Source organism: Mobula birostris, chromosome 16 (genome assembly GCF_030028105.1).
Source record: "Mobula birostris isolate sMobBir1 chromosome 16, sMobBir1.hap1, whole genome shotgun sequence".
NCBI classification, from domain to species: Eukaryota; Metazoa; Chordata; class Chondrichthyes; order Myliobatiformes; family Myliobatidae; genus Mobula; species Mobula birostris.
The window spans coordinates 43,404,037-43,418,785 of record NC_092385.1 but is presented as its reverse complement, the minus strand read 5'-3'; the positions used below and the strand labels follow the sequence as shown (position 1 = coordinate 43,418,785).

Below are 14,749 nucleotides of genomic sequence, written 5' to 3'. Positions count from 1 at the left end.
ACGTTTCTCACCTTAACCTTTGACACCCTGAATAATGATCAACTGATCAACCTCCTCCTTAAATATATCCAATGACTTGGCCTGCACAGTCCATAGAACCATAGAACCATAGAAACTACAGCACAGAAACAGGCCCTTTGGCCCTTCTTGGCTGTGCCGAACCATTTTCTGCCTAGTCCCACTGACCTGCACACGGACCATATCCCTCCATACACCCCCCATCCATGTATCTGTCCAATTTATTCTTAAATGTTAAAAAAGAACCCGCATTTACCACCTCGTCTGGCAGCTCATTCCATACTCCCACCACTCTCTGTGTGGAGAAGCCCCCTCCAATGTTCCCTTTAAACTTTTCCCCTCTCACCCTTAACCCACGTCCTCTGGTTTTTTTCTCCCCTTGCCTCAGTGGAAAAAGCCTGCTTGCATTCACTCTATCTATACCCATCATAATTTTATATACCTCTATCAAATCTCCCCTCATTCTTCTACGCTCCAGGGAATAAAGTCCTAACCTGTTCAACCTTTCTCTGTAACTGAGTTTTTCAAGTCCCGGCAACATCCTTGTAAACCTTCTCTGCACTCTTTCAACCTTATTTATATCCTTCCTGTAATTTGGTGACCAAAACTGAACACAATACTCCAGATTCGGCCTCACCAATGCCTTATACAACCTCATCATAACATTCCAGCTCTTATACTCAATACTTCAATTAATAAAGGCCAATGTACCAAAAGCTCTCTTTACGACCCTATCTACCTGTGACGACACTTTTAGGGAATTTTGTATCTGTATTCCCAGATCCCTCTGTTCCACTGCACTCCTCAGTGCCTTACCATTAACCCTGTATGTTCTACCTCGGTTTGTCCTTCCAATGTGCAATACCTCACACTTGTCAGTATTAAGCTCCATCTGCCATTTTTCAGCCCATTTTTCCAGCTGGTCCAAGTCCCTCTGCAGGCTCTGAAAACCTTCCTCACTGTCTACTACACCTCTAATCTTTGTATCATCAGCAAACTTGCTGATCCAATTTACCACATTATCATCCAGATCATTGATATAGATGACAAATAACAATGGACCCACCACTGATCCCTGTGGCACACCACTAGTCACAGGCCTCCACTCAGAGAAGCAATTCTCTACCACCACTCTCTGGCTTCTTCCATCAAGCCAATGTCCAATCCAATTTACCACCTCTCCGTGTATACCCAGCGACTGAATTTTCCTAACTAACCTCCCATGCGGGACCTTGTCAAAGGCCTTACTGAAGTCCATGTAGAGAATATCCACTGCCTTCCCTTCATCCACTTTCATAGAAACATAGAAAATAGGTACAGGAGTAGGCCATTCGGCCCTTCGAGCCTGCACCGCCATTTATTATGATCATGGCTGATCATCCAACTCAGAACACCGCCCCAGCCTTCCCTCCATACCCCCTGACCCCCGTAGCCACAAGGGCCATATCTAACTCCCTCTTAAATATAGCCAATGAACTGGCCTCAACTGTTTCCTGTGGCAGAGAATTCCACAGATTCACCACTCTCTGCGTGAAGAAGTTTTTCCTAATCTCGGTCCTAAAAGGCTTCCCCTCTATCCTCAAACTGTGACCCCTTGTTCTGGACTTCCCCAACATCGGGAACAATCTTCCTGCATCTAGCCTGTCCAATCCCTTTAGGATCTTATACGTTTCAGTCAGATCCCCCCTCAATCTTCTAAATTCCAACGAGTACAAGCCCAGTTCATCCAGTCTTTCTTCATATGAAAGTCCTGCCATCCCAGGAATCAATCTGGTGAACCTTCTCTGTACTCCCTCTATGGCAAGGATGTCTTTCCTCAGATTAGGGGGCCAAAACTGCACACAATACTCCAGGTGTGGTCTCACCAAGGCCTTGTATAACTGCAGTAGTACCTCCCTGCTCCTGTACTCAAGTCCTCTCGCTATAAATGCCAGCATACCATTCGCCTTTTTCACCGCCTGCTGTACCTGCATGCCCACTTTCAATGACTGGTGTATAATGACACCCAGGTCTCATTGCACCTCCCCTTTTCCTAATCGGCCACCATTCAGATAATAATCTGTTTTCCTATTTTTGCCACCAAAGTGGATAACTTCACATTTATCCACATTAAATTGCATCTGCCATGAATTTGCCCACTCACCCAACCTATCCAAGTCACCCTGCATCCTCTTAGCATCCTCCTCACAGCTAACACTGCCACCCAGCTTCGTGTCATCTGCAAACTTGGAGATGCTGCATTTAATTCCCTCATCCAAGTCATTAATATATATTGTAAACAACTGGGGTCCCAGCACTGAGCCTTGCGGTACCCCACTAGTCACCGCCTGCCATTCCGAAAAGGTCCCGTTTATTCCCACACTTTGCTTCCTGTCTGCTAACCAACTCTCCACCCACACCAATACCTTACCCCCAATACCGTGTGCTTTAAGTTTGCACACTAATCTCCTGTGTGGGACTTTGTCAAAAGCCTTCTGAAAATCCAAATATACCACATCCACTGGTTCTCCCCTATCCACTCTACTAGTTACATCCTCAAAAAATTCTATGAGATTCGTCAGACATGATTTTCCTTTCACAAATCCATGCTGACTTTGTCCGATCATTTCACCGCTTTCCAAATGTGCTGTTATCACATACTTGATAACTGACTCCAGCAGTTTCCCCACCACCGACGTTAGGCTAACCGGTCTATAATTCCCCGGTTTCTCTCTCCCTCCTTTTTTAAAAAGTGGAGTTACATTAGCCACCCTCCAATCCTCAGGAGCTAGTCCAGAATCTAACGAGTTTTGAAAATTTATCACTAATGCATCCACTATTTCTTGGGCTACTTCCTTAAGCACCCTGCGATGCAGACCATCTGGCCCTGGGGATTTATCTGCCTTCAATCCCTTCAATTTACCTAACACCACTTCCCTACTAACATGTATTTCGCTCAGTTCCTCCATCTCACTGGACCCTCTGTCCCCTACTATTTCTGGAAGATTATTTATGTCCTCCTTAGTAAAGACAGAACCAAAGTAATTATTCAATTGGTCTGCCATGTCCTTGCTCCCCATAATCAATTCACCTGTTTCTGTCTGCAGGGGACCTACATTTGTCTTTACCAGTCTTTTCCTTTTTACATATCTATAAAAGCTTTTACAGTCCGTTTTTATGTTGCCTGCCAGTTTTCTCTCATAATCTTTTTTCCCCTTCCTAATTAAGCCCTTTGTCCTCCTCTGCTGAACTCTGAATTTCTCCCAGTCCTCAGGTGAGCCACTTTCTCTGGCTAATTTGTATGCTGCTTCTTTGGAATTGATACTATCCCTAATTTCTCTTGTCAGCCACGGGTGCACTACCTTCCTTGATTTATTCTTTTGCCAAACTGGGATGAACATTTGTTGCAGTTCATCCATGCAACCTTTAAATGCTTGCCATTGCATATCCACCGTCAATCCTTTAAGTGTCATTTGCCAGTCTATCTTAGCTAATTCACGTCTCATACCTTCAAAGTTACCCCTCTTTAAGTTCAGAACCTTTGTTTCTGAATTAACTATGTCACTCTCCATCTTAATGAAGAATTCCACCATATTATGGTCACTCTTACCCAAGGGGCCTCTCACGACAAGATTGCTAATTAACCCTTCCTCATTGCTCAAAACCCAGTCCAGAATAGCCTGCTCTCTAGTCAGTTCCTCGACATGTTGGTTCAAAAAACCATCCCGCACACATTCCAAGAAATCCTCTTCCTCAGCACCTTTACCAATTTGGTTCACCCAATCTACATGTAGATTGAAGTCACCCATTATAACTGCTGTTCCTTTATTGCACACATTTCTAATTTCCTGTTTAATACCATCTCCGACCTCACTACTACTGTTAGGTGGTCTCTACACAACTCCCACCAGCGTCTTCTGCCCCTTAGTGTTACGCAGCTCTACCCATATCGATTCCACATCTTCCCGGCTTATGTCCTTCCTTTCTATTGTGTTAATTTCTTCTTTAACCAGCAACGCCACCCCACCTCCCCTTCCTTCATGTCTATCCCTCCTGAATATTGAATATCCCTGAACGTTGAGCTCCCATCCCTGGTCACCCTGGAGCCATGTCTCTGTGATCCCAACTATATCATAATCATTAATAACAATCTGCACTTTCAATTCATCCACCTTATTACGAATGCTCCTTGCATTGACACACAAAGCCTTCAGGTGCTCTTTTACAACTCTCTTAGCCCTTATACAATTATGTTGAAAAGTGGCCCTTTTTAATGCTTGCCCTGGATTTGTCAGCCTGCCACTTTTACTTTTCTCCATAGTACTTTTTGTTTCTACCCTCACTTTACACCCCTCTGCCTCTCTGCACTGGTTCCCATCCCCCTGTAGTGAACTAACCTCCTCACGCCTAGCCTCTTTAATTTGATTCCCACCCCCCAACCATTCTAGTTTAAAGTCACCTCAGTAGCCCCCGCTAATCTCCCTGCCAGGATATTGGTCCCCCTAGGATTCAAGTGCAACCCGTCCTTTTTGTACAGGTCACGCCTGCGCCAAAAGAGGTCCCAATGATCCAAAAACTTGAATCCCTGCCCCCTGCTCCAATCCCTCAGCCACGCATTTATCCTCCACCTCATCGCATTCCTACTCTCACTGTCGCGTGGCACAGGCAGTAATCCCGAGATTACTACCTTTGCGGTCCTTTTTCTCAACTCCCTTCCTAGCTCCCTATATTCTCCTTTCAGGACCTCATCCCTTTTCCTACCTATGTCATTGGTACCTATATGTACCACGACCTCTGGCTCCTCACCCTCCCACTTCAGGATATCTTGGACACGATCAGAAATATCCCGGACCCTGGTAACCTCCTCGAAAAACTCCAACAGATTGGTCAAACATGACCTACCACGCACAAAGCCATGTTGACTCTCCCTAATAAGCCCCTGTCTATCCAAATGCTTGTAGATTCTGTCTCTTAGTACTCCCTCCAATAACTTACCTACTACTGATGTTAAACTCAGCGGCCTATAATTTCCCGGATTACTTTTCGATCCTTTTTTAAACAACGGAACAACATGAGCCACTCTCCAAACCTCCGGCACTTCACCTGTAGACAGCGACATTTTAAATATTTCTGCCAGGGCCCCCGCAATTTCAACACTAGTCTCCTTCAGGGACCGAGGGAACACCCTGTCAGGTCCCGGGGATTTATCCACTTTAATTTTCCTCAAGACAGCAAGCACCTCCTCCTTTTCAATCTGTACAGTTGCCATGGTCTCACTACTTGATTCCCTCAATTCCATAGATTACATGCCAGCTTCCCTAGTAAATACAGACGCAAAAAACCTATTTAAGATCCCCCCATTTCCTTTCGTTCTGCACAAAGCCAACCACTCTGATCTTCAAGAGGACCAATTTTATCCCTTACAATCCTTTTGCTCTTAATATACCTGTAAAAGCTCTTTGGATTATCCTTCACTTTGACTGCCAAGGCAACCTCATGTCTTTTTTTTGCCCTCCTGATTTCTTTCTTAAGTATTTTCTTGCACTTCTTATACTCCTCAAGCACCTGATTTACCCCCTGTTTCCTATACATTTCATAGAACTCCCTCTTCTTCTTTATCAGAGTTGCAATATCCCTTGAGAACCAAGGTTCCTTATTCCTATTCAATTTGCCTTTAATCCTGACAGGAACATACAAACTCTGCACTCTTAAAATTTCCCCTTTGAAGGCTTCCCACCTACCAATCACATCTTTGCCAGAGAACAACCTGTCCCAATCCACGCTTTTTAGATCCTTTCTCATTTCTTCAAATTTGGCCTTCTTCCAGTTCAGAACCTCAACCCTAGGACCAGATCTATCCTTGTCCATGATCAAATTGAAACTAATGGCGTTATGATCACTGGAACCAAAGTGCTCCCCTACACAGTCATCTGTGGCAAAAAAGTTCCATAGATTCACCATGCTCCGGTTAAAAAAAAATTTCCACATCTCTACTCTAAATGGACGTCTCTCATTTCTGAGGTTGTGCTCTTTGGTTCTAGATTCCCCCACTATTGGAAACATCCTCTCTAAATCCACTCTATCCAGATCTTTCAATATCCGATATGTTTCAATGAGTTATCCCTCATTCTTCTAAACTTCAGTGAGTACAGGCCCAGAGCCATCAAACGCTGCTCATGTGTTAACCCTTTCATTCCTAAGATGATTCTTGTGAACCTTCTCTGGACTCTCTTCAATGTCATCTCATTCTTTCTTAGAAAAGGACCCAAAACTGTACACAATATTCCAAGTGAGGTCTGACCAATGCCTTATAAAGCATCAGCAGTACATCCTTGCTTTTGTATTCTAGTCCTCACAAAAAGAATGCTAACATTCCATTTCCCTTCCTTACCAGCGACTCAATCTAAAGGTTAACCTTCAGTGAATCCTGCATGAGGACGCCTGTGTCTGTCTTTGTCATGGTCCGGATCGGGGTCCATTTAAATTTAGCTTGTTTATGTTACGATCCGGACCGTTGGTTCCCTGTTTTCCCGTGTCCCTCGACTTTGGTGATTAGAGGCAATTAACACTCGGCTGAACCAGTAGTTTATAGTCTCCGGCTTTCAGCTGTTCGGTGCGGGAGCGCCTGCAAAGTCACGGTGTGCCAATATCATCTGGCCGGAGCAAGCCTAGTCTCTGCCGAAGCGAGTGCTGTAATTGTGCCCTTCCTCACCGGAGCAACCCAGTCCAGTTACCTCGCCGAAGTGAGCCTGCAAAGTTTCCTCATCAAGGTGGGTCCGTCAGTTAACCCACCGGAGGGAATCAAGAACTGCTGTCTTCTGTTCCCGGGCCGAGTCGAGAGCTCGCCACTACCCGGAGGCTCCAAGTCAAGTCCTGGCTCCGGCGGCATTCTAGCACCAAGTCAAGTCCTGGCCCTGGCCCTGGCGGCATTCTAGCACCAAGTCAAGTCCTGGCCCGGGCGGCATTCAAGCATCAAGTCAAGTCCTGGCCCTGGCGGCATTCTAGCACCAAGTCAAGTCCTGGCCCTGGCGGCATTCAAGCACCAAGTCAAGTCCTGGTCCTGGCGGCATTCAAGCACCAAGTCAAGTCCTGGCCCTGTCAGTCTGTGTTTCCTGTCCTACCCCCTTGTCTGAATCCCTTCTCTGCCCCTCTCGCCGCTAGCCCTCGTCTGCAGCCCCCACCTGCACTTCGGTCTAGTTCCATCACCGGAGCTAGATAGGTACTGTCTGGTGTTCATTCGTGTTCGTCTTGTCTTGTCTTGTCCCCGTCTCCGTGGGGTAAGTCAGGCCGTCTTGCTGTTGCTCCACGGGGGTCATGTTTTGTCTTGCTTGGTCCTCACCTCCATGGGGATAAGTCTGGCCATCTTGCCATTGCCCCACGGGGAGTCATGTCTTGTCCTGTCCTCGCCTCCGTGGGGTAAGTCACGCCATCTTGCTGTTGCCCCGCAGGGGGGTCATGTTCTGTCTTGTCTTGTCCTCGCCTCCGTAGGGTAAGTCAGGCTGTCTTGCCGTTGCCCCGCGGAAGGTCATGAGTTCCGGCCCTATGTCCTGTACCCAAGGAGGGGTCCCGGCTCTCTGTTCTGTGTGTGAGTCCCAGCCCTATGTCCTGTACCCAAGGAGGAGTCCCGACTCTGTGTTCTGTGTATGTGTCCGTAGTTCCATGTACCTGCTCTCCCGAGACCGAGGCTCTGTGTTCCCATGTTCCTCCTCTCCCTAGCCCATGTCATGTCCATGCCTGGTTCTGGGGTCCGAGCCTGAGGCAAGACCCAGGTACTGGGTCCTTGCCCAGTCTCGGGCTCAGAGTCCATACCCTAGCCTCTTCATGTCTCCTCTAGTTCTGGGAGCCAATTCCGAGTCCAAGCCCAGACCCTTGGTCCCAGCCTAGTCGTAGTCCTGAGTCCTTGTCCAGTTCGCTATTTCCTGCTCCTGCCTTGCTCTCCTGGTATCGAACAATAAGCTAAATCTAATTAACCTCACAAGATGTGTCTTGCATTTGGGTTCACCGTTGCTCCCAATGCCCCGCCACTGTGACAGTCTTCACTTCTGGTTTTTGAATTTTCTCCATGTTTAGAAATTAGTTGACACCTTTGTTCGTTCTGCCGAAGCACATGACCATGCACTTTGCCACATTATATTCCATCTGCCACTTCCTTGCCCGTTCCCTCAATCTATTTATCGTCTTTCTGAAGGTACCCTGCTTCCTTAACACTACCTGCCCTTTCACCTGGTTTTGACTTGTCTCCAAATTTGGCCACTATGCCATCAATTCCTTCATCCAAGTCATTGAGATACAATGTGTAAAGAAGCAGTCCCAACACCAACCCCTGCGGCACAACACTAGTCACTTGCAGCCAACCAGAAAAGGCCCCATTTGCTCCCAATTTTTGCTACCTGCCGGTCAGCAAATCTTCTAACCATTCTAGTACCTTTCCTGTAATACCATCAGCTCTTATTTTGTTAAACAGCCTCACTTGTGGCACCATGTCAAAGGCCTTCTGAAAATCCAAATAAGCAGTATCCATTGACTCTCCTTTGACTATCTTGCCTGTTACTTCCTCAAGGAATTCCAACAGATTTCTCAGGCAATGTTTTCTCTTAAGGCAACCGTGCCGACTTTGGCCTACTTTATCACATGCTTCCAAATACCTCGAAACCTCATCCATAATAACAAACTCCAACATCTTACCAACCACTGAGTCAGGCTGTTTGGCCTATAATTTATTATCTTCTCCCTCCCTTCTTAAAGAGTGGACTTACATTTGCAATTTTCCAATCCTAAGGAACCGTTCCAGTGTCTAGGATCATTATTAATGCCTTCAAAATCTCTTCAGCTACTTCTTTCAAAACCCTGGGATGTATTCCATCTGATCCACCTTCAGACCTTTCGGCTTCCCACACACCTTCTCCTTAGTAATAGCAACTACACTCATCTCTGTCTTCTGATAATCTCCAATCTATGGCATATTGCAAGTGTCTTCCACAGTGAAGTCTGATGTAAAACTTATTGTGTTCCTCCACCATTTCTTTGTCCCCCATTACTAGTGTCACTTTCCACTGGTTCGATATCCCCACTCATCTCTCTTTTACATCTTATGTATCTAAAAATATATTTGTATCCTCTTTTATACTATTGGATAGCCCCCCTTCATATTTCATCTTCTCTCTTTATGGCATTTTAGTTGCCTTCTGTTGGTTTTTAAAAGTTTCCAATCCTCTACCTTCCCACAAATTTTTGCGACATTACATGCCCTCTCTTTTGCTTTTACACTGTCTTTGACTTCGTTTGTCCATTATGGGTTACCTCATCCTCCCTTTAGAATACTTCTTCATCGTTGGGGTGCATCTTTCTTCTGCCTTCTGAATTTCCCCCAGAAACACCAGCCATTACTTTTCTGCCGTCCTCCCTGTTAGTGTCCCAATCTGAAACATCAACTTTATTTTTATCTATAGGTGCTCCCGGATGCACTAAGTTTCTTCAGCACTTTGCGTGTGTTGATCCAGATTTCTAGCATCTCCATATCTCTTGTGTCAAAGTTTAATATATGATATTTTTTGTATTTTTATTTACTTCTCCAGTTAAAGATAAGGAAGATGCCCGGGCAGATCCAGAAGCACGGCCAATGAAAAACGAGACTTTTGGAGAATATGGGTAAACATTTTTAGAGAACTTGAAATACCTTTATCATTTATGTTCTATCACTTTTTGACTAATTAAACTTTGCTTTGTTACTTGAATTCCAGGCATGTTTAAACACTTTGCAAGCATTGTTGCAGCCCCTTCTCATTAGAGAATTTTGGCTAAATCCGTGCATTTTAACTTTATTTATTTTTAAACTGCCTGTCAAATCAAATTAGATCAGAAACCACTCAGATATCATGAATGACCATTTTTAGCTTGGCTACATAGCAACAGTAATCCAATATCCACAATCTGACTGGTACAATATTTAGGATTCCTACATCTGTTTCGCTGAGACTTTTTGTTTCAGAAATGAATGTGATGATAGGATAGTACCTGAGATTTGTGAATCTACATAGCAAAGAGGTGTGCTGCATCAGGAACAGGAACTTGTGAGAGTGACAAATAGAGGTAAGTGGCATAGCTAGTTTTCCACATTCTGGTGAACTAAAACTATCATACTCCTTGCTGACGTTAGTCTTCATTTAAATCTACAATACTGACGATCTTCTGAGGAAATAATACCCTATACTTGTAAAATTAATTTTCCAGATTGCTTATTTGATAGTTAAAAAAATTATAAACTCTCCAATGCATCATCCCTAAGTATTTCTGCAAACTTTAGCAAAGAATAACCGGATAAGTACCTCTGCTTTACATTGTCACGTTGATGTCAGTGCCACATATATCAGTGAAAAGTATACCAGTACACTTGTGAAGCAATAGGGAAACACTTGCATCGACTTCTGGGATTTTCTGTTTATTTGCACAGACGTAGGTACCAGAACTTGCAATGCAATTGACCGCATTCTAACAGTTAGCAACGTTATCATCATTGTCGTCATTATTGTAAAGTGCAGTCAGCTGAGCCGGAGTTGAACATAGCTCATTAATGTAAAACTCAAAATATAAGTCAGTGATAATTAACAATTGTCAGTAAGCATGGCCAGGAATTAATAGTTGTGGCTTGCTATTGATGGGACTGATTGAGTTTTAATTAGACTGTTATAAGCAGAAGGATACTTGCCAATTATACAGACCTGGGAGAAACAATTATGTTTCATTGAATAACAATTGAATTAAGGATCCACAAAGCTCAAGGAAAAGCAGTAAACAAAAGAACCGACTAGGGCTTTGGGTAAGTGTGCGGAGGGCAGATGTAGGCATTGTTCCCAGGTGCAGAGGCAGACTGGCTCAGGGGACTCTGAGCTGTTGATTGGGTTTGGAGAAAATGACTGAGCCTGATGATGGGAGATTTTTCTCAGGCAGGAAAGGGGATAGAAATGCAGGAAACAATAGAGAAGACTAGCAAATAGGAAGTGGTTTTGGGTGATAGGAGCTGTATGGGAGAAGGCATATGGTAGGTTTCTGGGAATTGGGAAAATAAGCAGCCAATTGAGGATTGTAGTGGCTTTTTGTTGTCCACTGATGAAGGCAATAGACAGGATTTAAATAAAAGAAGGAAGGAAGAGTTTAAGTTATTGTTGAGTTTTGAATGTGGATCTGTTTCTGATATCAATCTGATTAAATTAAGGATCTGAAAAAAAGCATTAGGAGTTATTTTGGTGGCAAAGCTTTCAAGAGATGGGGCACTCTTAGTATTTTGTAAAGATAGGAGCAGTGTGAGAAAGCTTTGCAGTTAAAAACAGTGAGAGGACGTAAAGTAATACAGAGGAATTATATTGAGTGACAGTGGCTTTGAGGAGTAATCTCTGGAGTGCTTGCAGATCAGTGGTTCCCAACCTGGGGTCCTTTGACCCCTCAGTTAATGGTGGGGGTCTATGGCATAAAGAAGTTTGGGAATCACTGCTCTATATGTATCTATGGAACAAGTTGAAAATAATTTAGTCAGCGGAAATGTAGTGGATGCTAAATGTTTAAAAGGGTTTTGTGGTGGAGTAAGAACAGACAGCTTTTTCGGTTTTGATGGAAAACAAAAGTTGCTAGGTAGCGTTAAGTTAGATTACATGAGCTACATGGTTTGAGTCCACGTGCTGCCCCCTCTGAGATGTTTTCAATGCCAGAAGTCTGGTCATGTAGCAGCCGTGTGAAAGGGTAAAAAATGGTGTGGTAGGTGTGGTGGAGAACATGATTATGACAACTGTGCTGAAGGCGTTATGCTAAAATGTAGCAATTGTGGAGAAGAGCATAGCTCTGCTTATTTGTCCTCTGTATAAGAAAGCTTGGAAAGGCAGCATGTCACTTGCATGGCAGATGTGAGAAATTGTACAGCACAAACTAAAACTAGGACAGAAGAAATTAAAATTATATTAAAAGCTGTAGAAAAATGTCTGGAGATAAAAGTCTTAACTGTAGAGGTTATCAATAATGCCTTACAAGGAGAAATAAATGAAGTTCAGACTTCCAAGAATGTTGGTAATTGTTCTTCCAATTTTACAATGAAATGCTAGAAGCCAATTAGTTAATGGTCAAGAGTTTAAGAAATTTATTGAAGATATACCAAATACACTTAATGTTATATGTGTACGGGAAATTCTAGTTATAATCTTATCTAAATTTTAAGATACAAGGTTCTGTTGATATAAAATGCAGTCAGAAAATAGGTAATGGAAGAAGAGTGGCTATCTTGTCAAAAATGGGATAGCACATTGAGTTATGGTGATTGGGTTGTTTCTGAATCAATGGTGGTTAAAATATGAGGAAAGAATAGTAAAGTACAAATAATAATTTTTATAACCCTTCTGAAAGGTTAACACCTGATATGTTGGAAAGCATGGGTGGAAATGGGGAAAAATAAGGTTATATGGTGAGGGGATTTTAATGCTCATCGTGCTATGTGGGGTTGTATTGACACAAATGTGAATGGGTAAGTTGTGGAAGCTCTCTTTGTGTGCTTGAATGACGGTACGAATACAAGGATTAATTCATTTAATAACACTGTTTCTGCTATAAACCTTGCGCTGGTATCTGAGGATGTGGTGGATGTGTGTAACAAGGAATGGTATAATGATACAACAGTGGGGAGTCATCATTTCCCATTATCTGTACAATGGGAATAGATGCATATCAGAAGAAAGTATCTTATATCCCCAGATGGAATTTTAATAAGGTAAATTGGGATGTATTTTGTGATTTATGTGAATTAGATTTCCTGATTATTTGGTTTTGGAGGATATCAAGTTGAGTAATAATATCTTGTGCTCTGTACTCAACTCAATAGCTAAAGAATCAATTCCTAGATCGTTGGGAGATAACAAAAGGAAAGCTATTCCTTGGTGAATGGATGAATGCAAAAGAGCTGTGAAGGAGCTTTTAAGAAAATTAGGCAATGTTACTCCTATTCAACTTTCATACAATATAAAAATGCTTAAGCTATAGTTAGAATAGTGAGAAGGTCAAAGAAAATGTATTGGAGAATGTACTGTGACAACATTGGGAAAGAGATGGGGGAGGCTTGCGGTATGATACAGAAAATGGCTGGATTTAGAAAACTTGATACTACTGGTTTTGTATGGTGGGGAGGAGGTTGCAGCTACTGACTCTGAAAAGGCAGCATTATTAGCAAAAACATATATCTGTATACATATTTCAGCCAATTTATGTAAAATTATAGGTCTTCTAGGGAAACAGTTTTGGCATGCAATCCTCTGATTACCAAGAAAAAAGATTGTTCCAATTCCTGCTTGGATATTGAAATTACATTGTCCAAACTTAAAAGGACTATTAATGGTGCTGATCAGGCATCACCTGGAAAAGATGGTATTTGTTATAATATGTTTACACAATTATTGGATTCAAAACTTAGGTTGGTTTTGAAATTCTTTAACACAATATGGGTTGAAGCGTGACCTCATGCTTCCTGGAATTTAGTGGTTGTTATCCCTAAATTGGAACCTGGTAAAGATCAATCCGATCCTTCCAGGTATAGACCTATATTGCTAACCACATCTATGTAAGACAATGGAACAAATGGTTGTGTAAAAGCTTTCTTATTTTGTGGAAAATAGTGGAGGAATATCTACATACCAATCTGGATTTTGTAAAGAGAGAATGACCATCGGCTCAGTGTTAAGTTTGGAATACGATATTTGGAAGGCCCAAGTTAATAAAGAATTAGTGGTAGCAGTTTACTTTGATGTAGAGAAAGCTTCTGATACGTTATGGACACAAAGATTGCTACTTAAACCGGAGAAGATGGGAACAGGTGGTAGAATGTTCAATTGGATTCACGGTTTTTTTAGTGATAGGAAGATACAACATTCTCTCAGGAGTTTGAGTTTGAATGGTTCTCCACAGGGGAATGTGTGTAGTCCACTCCTTTTTAATACAGGTCCACAAACCCTTATCCAAACTCTTTGGGGCCAGTTGCATTTCAGAATTCAGAATTTTTCGGATTTCAGACCCCCCCCCCCCCCGCCCCCGATACCAAAAAGCACATATGCTCAAGTCCCTTATTTAACCTGGCTCAGTACGGTGGACCTTAGGACCCAGCGGCGCACCAAACCTGCACACATCCTCCCGTATACTTTAAATCATCTCTAGATTACTTATAATACCTAATACAATGTAAATGCTATGTAAATAGTTGTTGTACTGTATTGTTTAGGGAATAATGACAAGAGAAATTTTATTTCCAACAAAAACATTCAATAAAACATAAAAATATACACCTTCAAGCGAATCGAATCAAACACATGGTAAATGACTTATGGGAATAAATGTAGAACGTCACTGTCACTGTCACTATAAAACTTCAGTAACTTGTCTTTCTGTTTATTTAAATTATATACAGTGGTAGTTCCAACACTATTTTCTTCAGTAAGTCACACCTGAGTGACGTCAGCTGTCGGCGAATAAAACTTTGATTTTCGTAGCTTTTTGGATTTCAGAATTTCGGATAAGGGAGTGTGCACCTGTATTACAAATAATGATATTTTCTTATATATTGGCTCAGACATTTCCAAATTGTAATGTGCTGATAATGGTGCAGTGTGGAAAAAAGGCAGGAATATAAATTAAGACTATAAGATATAGGAACTGAAGTAGGCCATTTGGTCCATCGAGTCTGCTCCGCCACTCAATCATGGACTGATCCAATTCTGCCAGTCATCTG

At 42.7% G+C, this 14,749-nt stretch overlaps 1 protein-coding gene across 7 annotated transcripts in view; it reads left to right on the top strand.

The window, feature by feature from the left end:
- Window positions 1-14,749, top strand: part of chl1b (cell adhesion molecule L1-like b) — a 986,835-nt gene that overhangs the window by 948,753 nt on the left and 23,333 nt on the right. For 6 of the 7 annotated variants that reach the window (XM_072280601.1, XM_072280605.1, XM_072280603.1 and 3 more), the window contains one exon: window positions 9,573-9,645. The exons of the other annotated variant lie outside the window; for it this stretch is intronic. In XM_072280601.1, coding sequence (XP_072136702.1) covers window positions 9,573-9,645 — 73 coding nt within the window. The remainder of the gene's footprint in view (window positions 1-9,572; window positions 9,646-14,749) is intronic. 7 annotated transcript variants of the gene reach the window in all.